Source organism: Panulirus ornatus, chromosome 13 (assembly GCF_036320965.1).
Source record: "Panulirus ornatus isolate Po-2019 chromosome 13, ASM3632096v1, whole genome shotgun sequence".
Classification (NCBI taxonomy): Eukaryota; Metazoa; Arthropoda; class Malacostraca; order Decapoda; family Palinuridae; genus Panulirus; species Panulirus ornatus.
This window is the reverse complement of record NC_092236.1, coordinates 22,192,018-22,215,307: the sequence shown is the minus strand read 5'-3', so window position 1 is coordinate 22,215,307 and position 23,290 is coordinate 22,192,018. Positions and strand designations below refer to the sequence as shown.

The following is a 23,290-nucleotide window of genomic DNA, read 5'->3' as shown; positions in this document are numbered from 1 at the left end:
CACCATCTGTACCACCACCACCTTCACCACCATCTGTACCACCACCACCACCTTCACCACCATCTGTACCACCACCACCACCTTCACCACCGTCTGCACCACCACCACCTTCACCACCATCTGTACCACCACCACCTTCACCACCATCTGTACCACCACCACCTTCACCACCATCTGCATCACCACCACCTTCAACACCGTCTGCACCACCACCTCCTTCACCACCATCTGCACCACCACCACCTTCACCACCATCTGTACCACCACCACCACCACCTTCGCCACCATTTGCACCACCACCTCCTTCACCACCATCTGCACAACCACCACTTTCATCACCATCTGTACCACCATCTTCACCAACATCTGAACACCATCTGAAACCACCACCCTCGCCACCATCTGTACCACCTCGATCAACACCATCAGCGCGGCACTTTCACCACCATCTACACCACCACCACTTTCACCACCATCTGCACCACCACCACCTTCACCAACATCAGTACTACCACTTTCATCACCATCTGTGCCCCCATCTTCATCATCACTTTTACCATCTCTGCACCATCACATGAATCATCACACTCACCTCCGTCTGCATCACCATCTGCTTTACCACCTTCGCAACCATCTGTACCACCATCTTCGTCACCATCTGCACCACCACATGGATCACCACACTCACTGCCTTCTGCATCACCATCTGCGCCACCACCTTCACAACCATCTGTACCACCATCTTCACCACCATCTGCGCCACCACCCTCGCTACCACCTGCACCAGTCGCTGTCACTCACACCGCCACCTTCAGGTCAACTTGCATCGCCACCTTGACCCCACCCACACACACCCACACACACACACTGTCCTGGTTCTTGTCAGTAATCACTCATGTCCAGCATCTACATTGTTGTGCCTGAGGTGAGGCGAATCTCGCGAAAAGCAAGCATCAGTTCCCAGGAGGAGAGATGGCAGGTGGGTGTCATGATGCTTCAGGATATATAACCAGCGAATATTTGAGGTGGAAGTTTACTGTGGGGGGATTGTTGTTGAGGAGACATATAAACTGAAGTTAAGTACAACATAGATATCGTATATAAACTGAAGACTTAAACAACATAGATATCGTATATAGACTGAAGACTTAAACAACATAGATATCGTATATAGACTGAGGACTTAAACAATATAGATATCGTATATAAACTGAAGACTTAAACAACATAGATATCGTATATAGACTGAAGACTTAAACAACATAGATATCGTATATAGACTGAAGACTTAAACAACATAGATATCGTATATAGACTGAAGACTTAAACAACATAGATACCGTATATAGAGTGAAGACTTAAACAACATAGATACCGTATATAGACTGAAGACTTAAACAACATTGATACCGTATATAGACTGAAGACTTAAACAACATAGATATCGTATATAGACTGAAGACTTAAACAACATAGATATCGTATATAGACTGAAGACTTAAACAACATAGATACCGTATATAGACTGAAGACTTAAACAACATAGATATCGTATATAGACTGAAGACTTAAACAACATAGATATCGTATATAGACTGAAGACTTAAACAACATAGATATCGTATATAAACTGAAGACTTAAACAACATAGATACCGTATATAGACTGAAGACTTAAACAACATTGATACCGTATATAGACTGAAGACTTAAACAACATAGATATCGTATATAGACTGAAGACTTAAACAACATAGATATCGTATATAGACTGAAGACTTAAACAACATAGATACCGTATATAGACTGAAGACTTAAACAACATTGATACCGTATATAGATTGAAGACTTAAACAACATAGATATCGTATATAGACTGAAGACTTAAACAACATAGATATCGTATATAGATTGAAGACTTAAACAACATAGATATCGTATATAGACTGAGGACTTAAACAACATAGATATCGTATATAGACTGAAGACTTAAACAACATAGATATCGTATATAGACTGAAGACTTAAACAACATAGATATCGTATATAGACTGAAGACTTAAACAACATAGATATCGTATATAGACTGAAGACTTAAACAACATAGATAACGTATATAGACTGAAGACTTAAACAACATAGATATCGAATATAGACTGAAGACTTAAACAACATAGATAACGTATATAGACTGAAGACTTAAACAACATAGATATCGTGTATAGACTGAAGACTTAAACAACATAGATATCGTATATAGACTGAAGACTTAAACAACATAGATATCGTATATAGACTGAAGACTTAAACAACATAGATATCGTATATAGACTGAAGACTTAAACAACATAGATATCGTATATAGACTGAAGACTTAAACAACACAGATATCGTGTATAGACTGAAGACTTAAACAACATAGATATCGAATGTAGACTGAAGACTTAAACAACATAGATATCGTATATAGACTGAAGACTTAAACAACATAGATATCGTATATAGACTGAAGACTTAAACAACATAGATATCGTGTATAGACTGAAGACTTAAACAACATAGATATCGAATATAGACTGAAGACTTAAACAACATAGATATCGTATATAGACTGAAGACTTAAACAACATAGATATCGTGTATAGACTGAAGACTTAAACAACATAGATATCGTATAAAGACTGAAGACTTAAACAACATAGATATCGTATATAGACTGAAGACTTAAACAACATAGATATCGTGTATAGACTGAAGACTTAAACAACATAGATATCGTATATAGACTGAAGACTTAAACAACATAGATATCGTGTATAGACTGAAGACTTAAACAACATAGATCTCGTATATAGACTGAAGACTTAAACAACATAGATATCGTATATAGACTGAAGACTTGGTAGTGTTTCATTTTCCCTCGTGGTTATCAGCAAATACCAGATCATGAGTATCACTGTGACCTACAGCAATACATACTGACTGTTCTGTCTTGTATCTCATTATTGTAACTCCCCTGCACTACAGACTTATCATATTTCATTTTTCCTCGCAGTTATCATTATCATTATTATTATTATTATCATTATTATATATATATATATAGAGCTTGGGAAGTGAGTCAGTTGTTGTTCGCTGATGATACAGCGCTGGTGGCTGATTCATGTGAGAAACTGCAGAAGCTGGTGACTGAGTTTGGAAAAGTGTGTGGAAGAAGAAAGTTAAGAGTAAATGTGAATAAGAGCAAGGTTATTAGGTACAGTAGGGTTGAGGGTCAAGTCAATTGGGAGGTGAGTTTGAATGGAGAAAAACTGGAGGAAGTGAAGTGTTTTAGATATCTGGGAGTGGATCTGGCAGCGGATGGAACCATGGAAGCGGAAGTGGATCATAGGGTGGGGGAGGGGGCGAAAATCCTGGGGGCCTTGAAAAATGTGTGGAAGTCGAGAACATTATCTCGGAAAGCAAAAATGGGTATGTTTGAAGGAATAGTGGTTCCAACAATGTTGTATGGTTGCGAGGCATGGGCTATGGATAGAGTTGTGCGCAGGAGGATGGATGTGCTGGAAATGAGATGTTTGAGGACAATGTGTGGTGTGAGGTGGTTTGATCGAGTGAGCAACGTAAGGGTAAGAGAGATGTGTGGAAATAAAAAGAGCGTGGTTGAGAGAGCAGAAGAGGGTGTTTTGAAGTGGTTTGGGCACATGGAGAGGATGAGTGAGGAAAGATTGACCAAGAGGATATATGTGTCGGAGGTGGAGGGAACAAGGAGAAGAGGGAGACCAAATTGGAGGTGGAAAGATGGAGTGAAAAAGATTTTGTGTGATCGGGGCCTGAACATGCAGGAGGGTGAAAGGAGGGCAAGGAATAGAGTGAATTGGAGCGATGTGGTATACCGGGGTTGACGTGCTGTCAGTGGATTGAAGCAAGGCATGTGAAGCGTCTGGGGTAAACCATGGAAAGCTGTGTAGGTATGTATATTTGCGTGTGTGGACGTATGTATATACATGTGTATGGGGGGGGGGGGTTGGGCCATTTCTTTCGTCTGTTTCCTTGCGCTACCTCGCAAACGCGGGAGACAGCGACAAAGTATAATAAAAAAAAAATAAAATATATATATATATATATATATATATATATATATATATATATATATATATATATATATATATATATGATTGGGAATACCTGGTTTAAAAAGAGAGATATACATAAGTATACTTATGTAAGTAGGAGAGATGGCCAGAGAGCGTTATTGGATTACGTGTTAATTGACAGGCGCGCGAAAGAGAGACTTTTGGATGTTAATGTGCTGAGAGGTGCAACTGGAGGGATGTCTGATCATTATCTTGTCGAGGCTAAGGTGAAGATTTGTATGGGTTTTCAGAAAAGAAGAGTGAATGTTGGGGTGAAGAGGGTGATGAGAGTAAGTGAGCTTGGGAAGGAGACTTGTGTGAGGAAGTATCAGGAGAGACTGAGTACAGAATGGAAAAAGGTGAGAACAATGGAAGTAAGGGGAGTGGGGGAGGAATGGGATGTATTTAGGGAATCAGTGATGGATTGCGCAAAAGATGCTTGTGGCATGAGAAGAGTGGGAGGTGGGTTGACTAGAAAGGGTAGTGAGTGGTGGGATGAAGAAGTAAGAGTATTAGTGAAAGAGAAGAGAGAGGCATTTGGACGATTTTTGCAGGGAAAAAATGAAATTGAGTGAGAGATGTATAAAAGAAAGAGACAGGAGGTCAAGAGAAAGGTGAAAGTGGTGAAGAAAAGGGCAAATGAGAGTTGGGGTGAGAGAGTATCATTAAATTTTAGGGAGAATAAAAAGATGTTCTGGAAGGAGGTAAATAAAGTGCGTAAGACAAGGGAACAAATGGGAACTTCAGTGAAGGGCGCAAATGGGGAGGTGATAACAAGTAGTGGTGATGTGAGAAGGAGATGGAGTGAGTATTTTGAAGGTCTGTTGAATGTGTTTGATGATAGAGTGGCAGATATAGGGTGTTTTGGTCGAGGTGGTGTGCAAAGTGAGAGGGTTAGGGAAAATGATTTGGTAAACAGAGAAGAGGTAGTAAAAGCTTTGCGGAAGATGAAAGCCGGCAAGGCAGCAGGTTTGGATGGTATTGCAGTGGAATTTATTAAAAAAGGTGATGACTGTATTGTTGACTGGTTGGTAAGGTTATTTAATGTATGTATGACTCATGGTGAGGTGCCTGAGGATTGGCGGAATGCGTGCATAGTGCCATTGTACAAAGGCAAAGGGGATAAGAGTGAGTGCTCAAATTACAGAGGTATAAGTTTGTTGAGTATTCCTGGTAAATTATATGGGAGGGTATTGATTGAGAGGGTGAAGGCATGTACAGAGCATCAGATTGGGGAAGAGCAGTGTGGTTTCAGAAGTGGTAGAGGATGTGTGGATCAGGTGTTTGCTTTGAAGAATGTATGTGAGAAATACTTAGAAAAGCAAATGGATTTGTATGTAGCATTTATGGATCTGGAGAAGGCATATGATAGAGTTGATAGAGATGCTCTGTGGAAGGTATTAAGAATATATGGTGTGGGAGGCAAGTTGTTAGAAGCAGTGAAAAGTTTTTATCGAGGATGTAAGGCATGTGTACGTGTAGGAAGAGAGGAAAGTGATTGGTTCTCAGTGAATGTAGGTTTGCGGCAGGGGTGTGTGATGTCTCCATGGTTGTTTAATTTGTTTATGGATGGGGTTGTTAGGGAGGTGAATGCAAGAGTTTTGGAAAGAGGGGCAAGTATGAAGTCTGTTGTGGATGAGAGAGCTTGGGAAGTGAGTCAGTTGTTGTTCGCTGATGATACAGCGCTGGTGGCTGATTCATGTGAGAAGCTGTAGAAGCTGGTGACTGAGTTTGGTAAAGTGTGTGAAAGAAGAAAGTTAAGAGTAAATGTGAATAAGAGCAAGGTTATTAGGTACAGTAAGGTTGAGGGTCAAGTCAATTGGGAGGTGAGTTTGAATGGAGAAAAACTGGAGGAAGTGAAGTGTTTTAGATATCTGGGAGTGGATCTGGCAGCGGATGGAACCATGGAAGCGGAAGTGGATCATAGGGTGGGGGAGGGGGCGAAAATTCTGGGGGCCTTGAAGAATGTGTGGAAGTCGAGAACATTATCTCGGAAAGCAAAAATGGGAATGTTTGAAGGAATAGTGGTTCCAACAATGTTGTATGGTTGCGAGGCGTGGGCTATGGATAGAGTTGTGCGCAGGAGGATGGATGTGCTGGAAATGAGATGTTTGAGGACAAAGTGTGGTGTGAGGTGGTTTGATCGAGTAAGTAACGTAAGGGTAAGAGAGATGTGTGGAAATAAAAAGAGCGTGGTTGAGAGAGCAGAAGAGGGTGTTTTGAAATGGTTTGGGCACATGGAGAGAATGAGTGAGGAAAGATTGACCAAGAGGATATATGTGTCGGAGGTGGAGGGAACGAGGAGAAGAGGGAGACCAAATTGGAGGTGGAAAGATGGAGTGAAAAAGATTTTGTGTGATCGGGGCCTGAACATGCAGGAGGGTGAAAGGATGGCAAGGAATAGAGTGAATTGGAGCGATGTGGTATACCGGGGTTGACGTGCTGTCAGTGGATGGAATCAAGGCATGTGAAGCGTCTGGGGTAAACCATGGAAAGCTGTGTAGGTATGTGTATTTGCGTGTGTGGACGTATGTATATACATGTGTATGGGGGTGGGTTGGGCCATTTCTTTCGTCTGTTTCCTTGCGCTACCTCGCAAACGCGGGAGACAGCGACAAAGCAAAAAAAAAAGAAAAAAAAAAAAATATATATATATATATATATATATATATATATATATATATATATATATATATATATATATATATATATATATATATATATATATATTTTTTTTTTTTTTTTTTTTTTTTATATATATATATATATATATATATATATATATATATATATATATATATATATATATATATATATATATATATATATATATATATATATATATATATATATATATATATATATATATATATATATATATATATGTTCCAGGCAAAAAGCAAAATTCGTCGTTTGTCATACGTGCAGATCCTGCGAGGTCTCTCATTAGCATAACTGGTCTTGTCATCAGATTCTCAGAGTTTGTTGATATCACATGACCCTCGCAAGTGACTGCGCACCACGGTAGCCTTGAGCCATGCCAAGACTTGACACAATCTGCACCATACCAGCCCACCAGCAGGTGTAGGATCCTTTATCTCTGCTTGCGCATGTGCACCTGAGCACACCGGTTCCTATCATGCCTAAAGGTGCGCATGATCCTTATACTCCCAGCCACCTCTGCACCAGATCCGACCTGCTCGTGGATACAGGATCATGATGTTCACTGCCACAGTTTGCAGCAGATCCAGCATGTTAGTACTGTGCTGGATGATGATGTTCACTACCACAGCTGCACCAGTCCCCACATGCTAGTATGTGTAGGATCATGATGTTCACTGCCAAAGTTTGCACCAGATCCAACCCACCAGTATGTGCAGGATTGCCCGTATGTGCCGGGTCCTGATGTTTGTTGCCATACCTGTTATGGACGGAGCCAGCTGTCTCTACATGTCGTAAGTTAAACAACAACAAGATAGACTGAAAAGTGATTTTATAAAAACGTTTTGATATTTCAGGGACATCACATGCAATAAAACTGTCTATCGAGAGCTTTCTCAAATCACTCTCGATCATTGTTGCATATTTCTACAGCCATTTAAATTACCATCAAAGCTTCACCAAGTTCCTCTAAATTACCGTCGGCTACTTTTTTGAACTCTTCTAAATTGCTGTTTAGTTCTTTACAAAATGCTCCTCATATTACTGCCGCGTTCTTTCTCTTGTTTTTTCGACGCAACGAAATTTAATCATGTCTTTCCTATTTTCGACAGATCATCTGCCTGAAATCAGATTGTCACGTTTTATAACATCAAAGAAACACAGACTTTTTCAGGTCAAGTTTTGCTTTAGAACAACGAACTGAACCTTAATGACGTAACTCATTAATGATTCGGAGTCACAGAGGCTCGTTGCATTCAGTTTCATAACGTATACGAAAATCTCACTCAGCATAGGCGGACATTTCTTTTTTTTTCAAATTTTGGCTCGATTGCACCTCTTGTGGAAATCTCTAAAGAAATTTCTAACTTACAGTTACGGACAATTTCCTTCTCTGCTCCAACTCCTTCGGGAAAATGAATTCCCCTTTGTCAAGATCCGGGAGTCGGACCTTGGCTCTTGTTAGCAGGTGCTCCTTTTGGGCAAGATCTCTTCACGAGTGGAGGAACGGAACACAATGAGTGGTAAAAGGTGTGCGACATAGACGAGGTTTATGTCGTAGGCAAAATGTAACAGAAATGAAACTGACGATGGTCATGATGGCAAAGAGGGGTAAGTGATGACTCGGCAGTACAGGGAGATCTAGGAGGAGGATGAGCTGGGTGCGAATAGCGGGACTGGGAGTTACAGGTAGTGAAGCGAGTGTAGAGGAGGATTCTGGTGGTGGGTCCAAATGTGATGAAGGAGGGAGCAAAAATGGGGACGGTGTATCTTCGAAGACGGGTTGTGGAGTTGCTAGACAGTCATAGGAACTTCTGTGCCTCTTGCAAGTAGAAATGATAACAAACTCGAGTCGCAAAATCAAGGCAGATCAAAAGAATATTTCTTTGCTGTTCTGATCTGCTTCATCCTTTCAGCCCCTCTTCAAAATTCGAAATGGCACTGGATTTTCAATGCTGTCTGCTGAAGACCCTATTTGTACCTCTGGAACGCCGGATCATGGTGCATCCCGCAGTAGAGGACCGCATTCTTTAGACAGAGAACCAGACTTGATTGTTCAGTATCTAAAGTTAGTGACGGTGACAATGACGATGATTGTAGTACCTGCGACGCTAGTAGGATGATATACGAGTTAGCAAGTTCCACCACTTTACCCAACAGCACACATGTTACGGCGGGTGAGTGTGAAGGAAGATAAAAGGACCTTTTTTCACGTTGAAGGCTCCAGTCATGGATAAAAGTCCATATTAATATACAGAGAATTATGAAACGGATAAAGAAAAGACAAGGGAAAGCATCTACGAAACTTTGAGAAAGTGAAAGACCTGTCTTTTGAAATGCACCTTGTCATAGTTACTGGGAAAGACATAAGAAGATTGAGAGTTCTAAAGCTACAACGTGTAAGGAAAGAAGCAGGCATCAAAACGGTTCACCCTTGAGTTACCGATGACCACAAAATGATCTTGAGACGCAGCAGTTTGCCGAGTATTGCGTGGTCTAGTTAGTGGTAGGAGCACGCAAGCAGCCAGCTCTCGGGAGCAAGAACGAAGTAATAGATATAGAAGAGGGAAAGTAAACCAACATTACGGCGTAGGGCAAAAGGGGGTCAAGTTTGGAAGTTAGGACAGTTTATAAGTCGGACTGCTTTCGACTCAACTCTGTCATGTAAGGATACAGAGTTAGAACCACCCTATATGTGAGAGCAGTACTCCATACAAGGACGAATCAATCCCTTGTATAAATGGAGCAAATGTTCAGAAGAGAAGGTTCTACATCTAAACAGGATACCCAGTTTCTTAGAGCCAGACTTAGCTGTTCCTGCAATGTAGGGTTTCCAAGAAAGAGTAGATGATACAGTAATACCAAGTATGTTTATTGAGTCAAGAAGTGGAATTGCTGAACCTTCAAAGGAGAGACGAGAGCTGTGAGCAGTTTTCAATAGAGAGATGGATAGAAATTAGATCTTGGAGGCATTAAACGTAACAAAATTTTGTGTATCTCACTGACATATTCTGTCCAAGTCTGAGTTTATTGAGGAAACTGTATCAAGACGAGATGCATATCGAGTGAGAGAAGAAGGAGCAGTATTGATGGATGTCGATGAATGCAGTGTTGAATCGTCAGCGTATGAGTGCATTGTATCATTTGTGGAAAAGAGGAAATAATTTAAAACAAAGGAGAAAAAGTGGAGGGGACAGGACACCTTGAGGCACACCACTGTTGTTGGAGAAAAGAGGGGAGGTTGATCCATCAACAACAACAGAGATAGATTTGCCGGAGAGGAGGCTAGATATGAAGGAGCAAATTGAGGGAGGGAAGCCAAAAGAGGGGAGCTTAGAGATGAGACACCTGATGCCACACCCTGTCAAAAGCCTTAGACATGTCAAGGGCAACTACATATGACTCACCAAAATTTTCAGGGATGATGACCAGACATCAGTAAGATAAGAAAGAATATCACCAGTGGATCTCGCCTTACGGAAGCGATACTGGTGATCAGAAAGAAGACCGATTTTCGAGGTGTTTAAGGATATGGGAGTTGAGGAGGGATTCAAAGACTTTGAAAATGGTAGATGTCAAATCAGAAAGACGATAGTTAGAGGGATCAGAACGGTCATCCATCTTAGGGATGGGATGTATCAATGCATTTTTCCAAGGAAAAGGAAAAGTTTTGGTTTTGAAACAGAACCGGAACAGACGAGCAAGCACAGCTGCAAGTTCAGAGGCACACTCTTAGGACACGGGGATGGAATCCATCACGACCATAAGCCTTACTTGTGTTCAGAGAAAAAAGCGCTTTTTCGGACAATACAAAAAGAGACTACAGCAAGAGGCATAGGATTAGTAAGAGGAGCATCAGGGGGTGAAGGAAGGTTAGAGTCATCCAAGCTGGAGTTAGAGGAGAAACGGAAGGCAAAGAGAGTTGCTTTGTCAATGGAAGAGACAGTTAGAGTACCGTCAAACGGAAAGTGAAGGAAAGGTAGAACGACCGACGTTGTTAGAGATGTCCTTAGCTAAAGACCAGAAAGACCTATTAGTGGATGACGAGATGTTATCGCACTTCTTTTGAATAAAGGAACGCTTCACCTCACGGATAACGTGCTTGCAGCGATTACGGATAATGATAGAAGCTGAATGGAAGCCAGAGGAAGGAGAGTTTTTCCAAGCCTGATATGCCTGTTCCCTTGTCTGAATGGTTATCAGAACAGAAATGTTTAAACCATGGATTGGATGAAGAAGAGGTCTTGGAGGAATAGGGGATAAATGCTTCCATTCCCGCAAGATTAACCTGTTATCCTTTTGGCGGAGACAGAAGCATCACCACATAAGTGAAAGTAACATACTCAAGGAAAGTCAGAAAAGAAGTTATGTCAGTTATTCCATTCAGCGCCTTTCTCATAAAAGGTCTGAGGACCCTTTGTCATCAACACATAGACACACTTATATTATTTGTTGAATGATGATATGCATACATGGGCAATGGAGTGATAATTGAAGGTCCCAAGGATACAGGCACATACAGTACTACATACGGACTTCGTGTCATGAAACAAAATCCGTGTAATATACGTCAAATGTTCATCACAATATCTAACATGGAAGGCATGAATGGTCGAAGTAAATCTCCTATGAGTAACATCAGTCAGTGCCATCATCCACTGTACACACTTCCATTTTCCGATATGGCAACCTTCTATGGCATGAAGTAGCCGAGAGCCTACGGCGGACCGGCCCCGCTCAGCGTCCACTATCATTAGCAACCCACAACCCTGGCCAGCAAATCTGGACCTCACATCTTGCGGAGTGTACGATCGGCGTTATGTAACACAACAGTGTGTTGCTACATCCACTGAAACAGGCGTGTGAAATATTAGCAAAAGGTGTTCGCGGAGGTACCAACAGGCTATCAATGTGGTCTACGCTCTCCCTGTTCACAAGGTTCATAGTTTTAACATTCCGGAGTCGCAAGGCCCTTGGGCAAAGTCACCTCCAGTTCACTTGTTGGACCCCTGCCACATACACTGGGAGGCCACTTATCATGTCCATTTTCTACAAGCCTCCTAAATACTACCCTGTCACACATCAATAGTACCCTGTGCCTCCTACTCGCTAAGGTACTAGATGACTGAAGTTTTCTTGCTGCTGTCGAAAATATTTGTGTACTGAAGATTCAACCTCTGCCCAGAAACAAGTTTTTTTTTTTCCATATTTCTTTCGTGATCTCGACCGATTCTTACTGCGGAATACGATCAACTTTATCAATTAGTCAGTGCAAGGTTAGAAGCGTGGTTGTATACATGATTATAGATGGGGCAGGTAAAGAAATTTGGATGTTCATTTGGTCTGCCGAACTTCGAAGACCTAATCGAATATTCTTTAACACTTTGTAAGTTATGAAAACGTTGAGAGTTTCCTAAAGTCAGATGTTGTTATCGATGAAATGTGAGGCTTCCTGAAGCCAATAGATTCTGAGATATCTTCGCGGTATGTAATCGTTTTATGAGTCAACTGGCTAAAAGTCTTACTGATATCTTTGCAATTTCTATATGTACGAGAAAGGTTTTTTCCTACTGTTCCTTCGAAAAGTGGACTTGTTTGCGTAAAAGTGTGTGTGTACTTCTGTATGAGTGCTGATGTGGCTTTTTACCTGTGTTCGTCTGTATGGATTCTAAACACTTGTGATCTCCTCAAGCAAAGGCTTTAATGAAGTTGGATCCCGGTGGACAAACTCTAAATGTCAGCTGAGGTGTACGAGTCATAGACTACGCGGTGATCGCTGAATAGGTTCCATCACTATAGGATCATGGAATAGGACTGAATTGTCTGAAATCCTTCAGCCAATAAGATCTCATCGTAAAAATGAGTAAACTTAAAGTTTATGAGTTTCTTGCGTAAAATAAGATTGCGGCGACTTAAACCGCCTCCACGGTAGCCACTTACAGAGAAGTGTTTTTCTACAAGATCCCTTTACGTAAGCATCAGATCCTCCAAGTTTTTGCCACCGTCCAGTCTGCATAATTTGTCGGTGGATGACGGAGGTGCCAGCGTAAACTTATGTAAGGAATCGGTATTCATTACGCAATGGCTACGTAACACCGGGACAGGTCCGGGAGTTGAGTTTGGAAATGGTATGGAAGTGTGGGGTCAGGAGGGGTGAGGCAGTGTGGGTCAGAAAGGATGGGCCAGCATCGGCCATAAGGATTCAGAGAGTTCGGATCATGAAGGATCCATCAGCCCGTGTTATGGGGAGTTAGGCTACGTGAGGCAAGTAGCGCAGATCAAAAGGCAAAGTGGATCTGGATGGATGAGTTATCGTAGGTCCAGAGGGATGAGGCAGCACTGGTCAGGTAAGGTAAGGCAAATTAGGTCAAGAGGGAGCGGGTAGAATGAGGTCAGGAGGGATAAAGGAACGCAGGTCATTAAGGGCAAGGCAACTTGGGTCGAGACAGGTGAGAGACAGCCTAAGCTGGGGTGGAGTGATCATGCTTGACGGGAGAACCCCTCCTCCACAACCGACCGTGTACCCTCCCCACGTCTGTTGCAACACACTGCTGACCCCAAGGATGCTACACAATATTTAAGATACACTAAAGATATCTCTGACGAATTGTTGATATGCCTACAGAATAGAGAAGGATGTTCACCATCATGGGTTCCATTTAAACCTTCTATCTTATTGTCGGCAGTGAAGAACCTGTTGAATTAATCATATCGTTCAATGGGTTAGTAGCTGACAGACTGGCAAAGTAATGCCTGTCCACTGGCTTAAGTAAGCGGGGTAATGTTTTTCTCTGTTTGCTGTATTCTGCGTCGTTGGCACGTACAGCCTCATCTCCTGAAGTCAGAACACTTTTTCCTAAACGCTTCTACGAACAATATATTTCTTGTTGTTGTTATTGTTGTTGTTGTTGTTGTTGTGGTTGTTGTCGACCTCCTGCCATGATGTGCTTCAAAGAGGATGAAAAATCTGCAAACGTCCAGCTCACCAATCCAGCAACACAGTTTTCGGACGCTGTCTTCCACAAACCGTAACATAATTCACTTACTTCAGGCACCAGTATTGTATTCACACGACAGATTCGAACTGCGTCATTTACTTTTTTCTTCTTTTTTTGCCGCCAGATAAGCTGACAGGCTTAGCTGTCCTCAGAGTGGCATGGAAGATTGATTCTTGGACTGCAGTACCGTGGACCTGCATACCCAGACCCTCAAACTATAATTCCTCTATATAAAGACCCAATCGGAAAGACTTGAACCGTCGTGCTATGGCAACCAGACATCCATGAACACTGTTATTGTAATCATTATACAACGTCAAGATTCCTTGTGCTGGCCACCTGCAACTTTAACGCCTGCGCTCCAATCGGGAGAAGGGAAATGTGGTTTGTTTTGGAGCGAGAAGTTTCTCAACGAGACTGTTGCTTCCCTGCCACTGACATGATACAGTCTCGCGGAAGGTGACATGAAGGCGGAACCCGGTGATACCCCTGTGGAAATTATGAATAAATGTATAAATAGATTTGATATGATTACACTGTATACATGTTCATGTATACATGTATGCGTGTTACGTAATATCACAAGTCTCTGATGCCAGCTGTTTCCATAAGAAAGGTCATCTGCTACAAACATTATGAAACTCTGAATCTAGTCTTAGGACTAAATACGAACAACCTTTTACTAGACAATACCAATATGCATTCACACACACACACACACACACACACACACACACACACACATATATATATATATATATATATATATATATATATATATATATATATATATATATATATATATATATATATATATATATATATATATATATATATATACTTTATGTTCATGACACACCCAGCTACCCAGGTCAACCCTCGCCACCTGACCCCCCTTAATCACTCCTCCTTATAAGGGTTCTGACCAGACAAAGAATGCAGTGCTTGACCTAGAAAGACTGGTGCTGGACGAGGCGAAAATCTGTTATGTTGGGATTTAAATCACTTTGTTAAGTACTGGCACCTGAGAAGGTGGTTTGTCTCCACGAAACATATGCTACATGTATAAAAAAAAAAAAATACATGATAAAATTGTATGAATTACTGAAGTGCGATTTCACCTTCATACTATCATCACGGACAAGTGCGATAGACACACACACACACACACACACACACACACACACACACATATATATATATATATATATATATATATATATATCTTTCTTTTAAACCATTCGCCATTCCCCGCGTTAGCAAGGTAGCGCCAAGAACAGAGGACTGGGCCTTTTTTGGAATATCCTCACCTGGCCCCCTCTGTTCCTTCCTTGGAACGGAAACAGACGAAAGAATAGCCCAACCCACCCACAGACACATGCATATACATGCACGTCCACAGACGTACATATACATTCCTATACATTTCAACGTTTTTTTTTGTTTTTTTTTCAAACTATTCGCCATTTCCCGCGTTAGCGAGGTAGCGTTAAGAACAGAGAACTGGGCCATTGAGGGAATATCCTCACCTGGCCCCCTTCTCTGTTCCTTCTTTTGGAAAATTAAAAAAAATTGAGAGGGGAGGATTTCCAGCCCCCCGCTCCCTTCCCTTTTAGTCGCCTTCTACGACACGCAGGGAATACGTGGGAAGTATTCTTTCTCCCCTATCCCCAGGGATAACATTTCAACGTATGCATATATATATACATACACAGACATATACATATATACACATGTACATAATTCATACTTGCTGCCTTTATTCATTCCTGTCGCCACCCCGCCACACATGCAATGAAACCCCCCCCCCCCCCCCCCCTCCGTACGCGAGCGAGGTAGCGCTAGGAAAGACAACAAAGGCCACATTCGTTCACACTCAGTCTCGAGCTGACATGTATAATGCATTATATATATATATATATATATATATATATATATATATATATATATATATATATATATATATATATATATATATATATATATTCCTATGAGTCCACGGGGAAAATGAAACACGATAAGTTCCCAAGTGCACTTTCGTGTAACAATCACGTCATCAGGGGAGACACAAGAGAGAAATATAACAGTCAGTTGATATACAACGAAGATACGTAGCTAGGACGCCATATGGTAAATATGCGATTGTCCAACACAGTCGCATATTTACCATATGTGCGCCTGTTGGGAAATGACCGGTGTAGACCCCGTTGCTCACCAACGTGAGACGAAGTGTATTCGAGTACATAGTATTCGAATAGTTATTTCCTATTAGCCAGGCCCATAGCCTAGCGGTAGCATTCCCGCCTGTGGCACAGGGGTCCCGGGTTTGATCCTGGCTGTTGGAGGTTTGTATGATATATATATATATATATATATATATATATATATATATATATATATATATATATTTTTTTTTTTTTTTTATTTATTTTTATTATACTTTGTCGCTGTCTCCCGCGTTTGCGAGGTAGCGCAAGGAAACAGACGAAAGAAATGGCCCAACCCCCCCCATACACATGTATATACATACGTCCACACACGCAAATATACATACCTACACAGCTTTCCATGGTTTACCCCAGACGCTTCACATGCCCTGCTTCAATCCACTGACAGCACGTCAACCCCGGTATACCACATCGCTCCAATTCACTCTATTCCTTGCCCTCCTTTCACCCTCCTGCATGTTCAGGCCCCGATCACACAAAATCTTTTTCACTCCATCTTTCCACCTCCAATTTGGTCTCCCTCTTCTCCTTGTTCCCTCCACCTCCGACACATATATCCTCTTGGTCAATCTTTCCTCACTCATCCTCTCCATGTGCCCAAACCATTTCAAAACACCCTCTTCTGCTCTCTCAACCACGCTCTTTTTATTTCCACACATCTCTCTTACCCTTACGTTACTCACTCGATCAAACCACCTCACACCACACATTGTCCTCAAACATCTCATTTCCAGCACATCCATCCTCCTGCGCACAACTCTATCCATAGCCCACGCCTCGCAACCATACAACATTGTTGGAACCACTATTCCTTCAAACATACCCATTTTTGCTTTCCGAGATAATGTTCTCGACTTCCACACATTCTTCAAGGCCCCCAGGATTTTCGCCCCCTCCCCCACCCTATGATCCACTTCCGCTTCCATGGTTCCATCCGCTGCCAGATCCACTCCCAGATATCTAAAACACTTCACTTCCTCCAGTTTTTCTCCATTCAAACTCACCTCCCAATTGACTTGACCCTGAACCCTACTGTACCTAATAACCTTGCTCTTATTCACATTTACTCTTAACTTTCTTCTTCCACACACTTTTCCAAACTCAGTCACCAGCTTCTGCAGTTTCTCACATGAATCAGCCACCAGCGCTGTATCATCAGCGAACAACAACTGACTCACTTCCCAAGCTCTCTCATCCCCAACAGACTTCATACTTGCCCCTCTTTCCAAAACTCTTGCATTTACCTCCCTAACAACCCCATCCATAAACAAATTAAACAACCATGGAGACATCACACACCCCTGCCGCAAACCTACATTCACTGAGAACCAATCACTTTCCTCTCTTCCTACACGTACACATGCCTTACATCCTCGATAAAAACTTTTCACTGCTTCTAACAACTTTCCTCCCACACCATATATTCTTAATACCTTCCACAGAGCATCTCTATCAATTCTATCATATGCCTTCTCCAGATCCATAAATGCTACATACAAATCCATTTGCTTTTCTAAGTATTTCTCACATACATTCTTCAAAGCAAACACCTGATCCACACATCCTCTACCACTTCTGAAATCACACTGCTCTTCCCCAATCTGATGCTCTGTACATGCCTTCACCCTCTCAATCAATACCCTCCCATATAATTTACCAGGAATACTCAACAAACTTATACCTCTGTAATTTGAGCACTCACTCTTATCCCCTTTGCCTTTGTACAATGGCACTATGCACGCATTCCGCCAATCCTCAGGCACCTCACCATGAGTCATACATACATTAAATAACCTTACCAACCATAGTTTCATATCATTCGCCATTTCACGCGTTAGCGAGGTACCGTTGAAAACAGAGGACTGAGCCTTTGAGGGAATATCCTCGCTTGGCCCCCTTCTCTGTTCCATCTTTTGGAAAATCAAAAACGAGGGGGAAGGAATTCCAGCCCCCCGCTCCCTCCCCTTTTAGTCGCCTTCTATGACGCGCAGAGAAAACGTGGGAAGTATTCAAGTAAGACACAATGATATCATACATATATAGCTAAACTGACAGCTCACAAGATCTGAACAACTTGAGATCTTGAAGCAGCGGTCACATACATAAGAAGAGGTAAGGTTAACAAAAATATAATAACCCATCGCGCTGCCAAATACTTTTTGATGAGTTCTACGACAATGATTTCGCCAACGACCCCAAGAGATGAGGGACATAGGTAAGTCACAGAGGAGAGATAATCACCAGCAGACCCAGCACAGCGAAATATATACTGGTGACCTGAAAGAAGGGAATGGGATTCGAAGTCCCGTAATACCTTAAAGACTGGCTAATGTGAACCGGGAGACTGGAAGATGTAGATCATTACCTCTGTCGCAGAAGTGATGCTTGCAGAGGGAGGTGGATGAAGATGGAATAAAAAGCTCCAAGTCTATTAACAGAAATGATTTTCAGGCGTTGAATCTCGTATTAGCGTGCATGGAGAAATGTCATCTGAGACGATAGATCCACAGTGAAGGGACTGGGCAACACTATTACCCAACAAGATTTTTTTAGGTCCTCCAAGACTCATGAGGCGGAACGATAATGTAATCAAAGCGATAACGAGGGACATGTGATAATGAGGGACATGAGGGACCTTTACTATGAGGGCCCAGGACTGTCTGTTGTGCTGCCTGGTAGATGGTGAGGTGAGAAGATGGATCACATACGAATTTCGTCCTTATGACCATCAGCACTGACAATTATCCCACCGTACGAGAGGTGTAGCCTTAGGCTAGGCGGGGCAGCGGAGGAACTGGTCGGGGTGGGCACCAAGGCCCTCCCACAGCCGGCCCGAGTCCTGGGCGCCAGACGAGCGAGCAGGCTTACTACTGCTCCAGAAGTGGTTGCCGACACGTCAGCTACCGCCGCTGTTCGCCCGCCTCCCTCCGCCTCCACTGTCATCGTACGTCGTCCTCGTAGACTCCGCCGCCTGCGTCGCTTGTGTCGTTGTCTGGTGAAGATTCAGGAGAAACACAGACAAGGTCTTAACTGGTAGAGATGGACAAGTTGAATCCGAAGCCGGGCATGACGGACGTGGAGATGAAGCCAGCCAAGATGCACGACAAGGTACGTTGTGATATTGTGGTGACGTCCTATAATAGTTAACGTGACGTGTCCATCAGTAATATGGCCAGACCCTTCTTATCTCTCGCTTCCGTCCTCTCGTGACGTGCGTTAATGTTCATTACCATAAACATTAGATATGCAACATTATTTCGTAGCTCTTCTCTTTCATGCGCGGCTCAACATCATTCAAATCCGTGAGACTGAGAATATTGAGAATTTTGAGAATATTGAGAATGTCGTCAGCATAATTTCGTTATTGACACACGACGCAAGAGGTTCTTTTTGGTCTCTCTCGTCAACTGCGCATCCTACGTGCGTTGATCAGGTAAGGCTGTAGGCCTATCATCTTGCCACGGTCATTAAGGCCGTCATCCAACCAGTTATCTTTTTTGAAACACCTTCCTCAGGTGTTAGGGATAAACCGGAGACCACATTCACTCTCATGTCCACGACCCTTCTGTCCTCAAACCTTTGTTAACCGCTCGACGGGCGAAACCATTCTTGCATCTTAAACATATCCAATAAATGATCGTAGCAATAGAGCGATTATATATATATATATATATATATATATATATATATATATATATATATATATATATATATATATCCACAAGTAAAATCGTGTGTCGGTAGGGCGAAGTCTTAACAATAATAAGTTGCTATATAGAAATGTTATTTGCCTCGAGCAGGAACACAAACCACCCATCTTTTGTACAGTATGTATCTTGCAAGCCAGAATGTTATACGCTGGTAATGTCTACATGTAAAATTAGTCTTTCTCGAAACATGAAGAAGTGACGTATTTATCCCTAGTGCTGTGTGGCTGGTGTCGTAAAACGTACGTGCACTAGGGCATTAAGGAGTCTGAATAGCTTCTAACAAGCTATTGTGAACATTTCCCTTTCTGATTTCCATAAAATAAAAAGCAGAATTTGTGTTCTATCCGATTTCTGGGAACTTGTTCCCCTTTTAAAGATTTATTACAAACCTAAAGTTACAAAAAATGATAAATGGCTGTTCTGTTGCCGTCCGCAACAGCATGAGCCATGAGAGAGTGTTTTGCAGCAGCCAGGGGCGCGGTAACAAAGGCTTTCCTCTCATTGGCCGGGGCCTTTGACACACCCAGACCCTAGACCAATCACAGCGCTATGCTTGGAGGCGTGAGTCGAACGGAGATCATGCCACTGAAACCATGTTTTTGTTCCTTTATTTAACAGCAAAAGTTCTCAGAACGTTTTAATATTAATACTAATATATATATATATATATATATATATATATATATATATATATATATATATATATATATATATATATATATATATATATATATATATATATATATAAGCTTGCTCCAGGACCCCCTTCTTGAAGGGACTCTGGTGTTTCTCTCCCACCCCTTTTTGCAGGAGTTCCTGCAGCTAGAATGTTGCACTACTTCCAGTAGCAGGTAAATCATGAACTACTTTGAAGCGAGAGGTTCTTCCAGGAGACTGTATTCAGTTCGTTTGCAAATGACTTTACTTGTGGTGTAACCACAGGCACGAAGAGAACTCTCTCTCTCTCTCTCTCTCTCTCTCTCTCTCTCTCTCTCTCTCTCTCTCTCTCTCTCTCTCTCTCTCTCTACCTATCTATCTTTCTATCCATATATATATATATATATATATATATATATATATATATATATATATATATATATATATATATGTATAAACACACAACGAAGAGACGTAACTAGGACTTCTCGAATGGACCCGACCTACATTCGGGTAGTCACCTGTTTGCCAAATGGCGTCCTAACTATGTCTGTTCGTCGTATATCAGCTGACTTATATTTCTTTCTTGTATCTCCCCTGACGATGTGATTATCACACGAAAGTGCACTTGGGAACTTATCGTGTTTCATTTTCCCCGTGGACCCATAGGGGAAGCACAATATTTACTAATAATCCTAAAACAGTACTCGGGTACACCTGACATCTAACAATTAATCAAAAGCTGATGAAACCTTCACTGGATAACACTTCAAAGCCAGGTTGATCATATATGCTTCAGACCATCACATTAGTCCTTCATTAGTCATCATGGAGAACATTGTATAAGAGTTCCTTAGCTGGGGAGGTTATGCTGCGTGTGTAAAGTTCCTGGTCGCCCGAGCAATTTCAAACAAGCTGTCTTAAGCAGGCCGAGTATACTGAGTCTGTTGCCAAGAGGCACAGAGCACTGCCAATGAGAGGAGGTTGCAAAGGGGTTCATCGTACCCGGGCCCGGGGTTCCAAAAGGGGGCCAGGAAATTCCCTGGGATCTCAGAAAATGTTTGCATGTACTGAAGACTAGCATTCATATTTTGTGTGACCCTACATAGTTACAATATTCATAAAACACATGGTATAAAACCATACAAGATAAAAACAGGATGACCAAAGGAGAAGGGAAGGGAACCAGAAAGAAACTTTGTACCCTCGCATAACATTCCTCTCAGCGGCCCTGGTCCAGGGAGCAGCTCCCTCCAAGGTAGCATCCACCAGTTCGCCATCTTCGTTAGAAGCGCGTTAAGAGAGTGATGTACAGGTGCAGGTGGCAAACGGTACTCATTTTAGCTATATGGTCCTCACCACTACCATGAGTGAGACCAAGCACACGTGTGGCTGATAAACCCCGAGACCTCCCTCATCCTCACCGCTGGCAACTCATGGATAGGGATGGCCAGATAAGCTCCGACCTTCGCTTACGCCTGGAGTAGGTGGGGCGTGGGGTGTTGGGCCTCCCTGCTACTGTCTGGTGCAAAGGTTCACTCGTCCTAACTCGGCTGAGCTTACCCAACTGTTAGACGATAGCCTTCTGCAGATCACGTTACAGCATCATTCTCGGTACTTCTGATATTACAGGCATCCGAAATTCTAAATTAATGAAGAACTCCTACACTTCCGTGGAAAGGGTTAACCTGATTTCCCGTACCCTCCTGCCTTCCTCCTCCATCCCTCCCTCCCTCCCGTACCCCTACACCCAGTCTTCCTACGGTGAGGTGAGCGGCCTGTCTTGATCGTCCGCTTAGCTTTAGCGCCTATCAGGTTACATCCTACAGACTATGTCCTTTCGCTAATACCCTAACGACTCAAGGATCCTCGATGCGATAAAGTTTTCCTTCGTGCAGGGAAATAAGACGAACATCCTCTCTAGTGAAGAAAAAAATTCAACATTTTCCACGAGCAGATTATCGCATGACGTTCTCTTTTTTTGTTGTTACAAGGAAATCATTTTGATTTGTGCCTCTGTCAGCGGCGAGTTTATGTGCAGCAGATGCTCGCTCTGTGAGCGGTGACGCAAATGGATTACAAAGGTCACAAAGGGTCTTTGTCCGACCCCAGCGGACAGATGCTAATTAAACCAGTTGGTTCATCAGAGGCGCATTAACCCTAGGGCAAGGAAACTGAACCTTATCTTAACTGCAACTAAAACAATTATATTCACTCACATAGTTCAGTGGGAGATAAGCGACCAACACAACCGCTTCATATATGGTTATATTGTCCATCCTTTTCTGTGGAGTGAGACATTGTCATCATTCTATCACGTCCACTTGCTCAGCCATTGTGACAGAGCACTAGCTACAATTCCTCGGTCATGCAAAAATGCTTGGTGTTGCTGATAATACGACAGTGTTGAACAAAACCGACAAAGTATTGTTAAACACAAAATTCATACTAAGAGAAAGTGTAAATAAAAGTTATAAATTACGTGATATAGGCGCGCGTATGACTAAACTCGTATTAAGAGTGGACACCTGTATCTAGACGGCACCTTATACGATGACAGGCCACGAAGACGATCAGTAATGTACGGGTTTCCTGAACTCGTCTGGTATGTATTTTTCTCACGTCTTGCACTTTGGTCCGTATATGGGAGAGGTTGTGTGTCCGTGTCACACAGCCGTTGATCGAAGGACCATGGACTCTGTTTTATTCCTTCCTTCTGCACCTCTGGTTCTGTTCCACCTCCTTCACGAGTCTTCCCCTCACTCACATCCCTCTCACAGACTTCCCTATTCTGCATTTTATATACCTCGTCGTCTCAGTCCTCTTCTTCCACTAACTATATTTCCTATGGACTTCCTATTTTCTTCTCAGGTCATTTACAACCTCTCCTCTTAACCTTCTTCC

At 42.2% G+C, this 23,290-nt stretch overlaps 1 protein-coding gene across 2 annotated transcripts in view; it reads left to right on the top strand.

The window, feature by feature from the left end:
- Window positions 1-23,290, top strand: part of Hn (phenylalanine hydroxylase) — an 87,860-nt gene that overhangs the window by 9,063 nt on the left and 55,507 nt on the right. The window contains exon 1 of one of the 2 annotated variants that reach the window (XM_071668747.1): window positions 18,887-19,127. The exons of the other annotated variant lie outside the window; for it this stretch is intronic. Within the exon in view, the coding sequence (XP_071524848.1) occupies window positions 19,059-19,127 (69 nt within the window). The 5' untranslated portion in view covers window positions 18,887-19,058. Of the gene's footprint in view, window positions 1-18,886; window positions 19,128-23,290 lie in introns of those variants that run through there. 2 annotated transcript variants of the gene reach the window in all.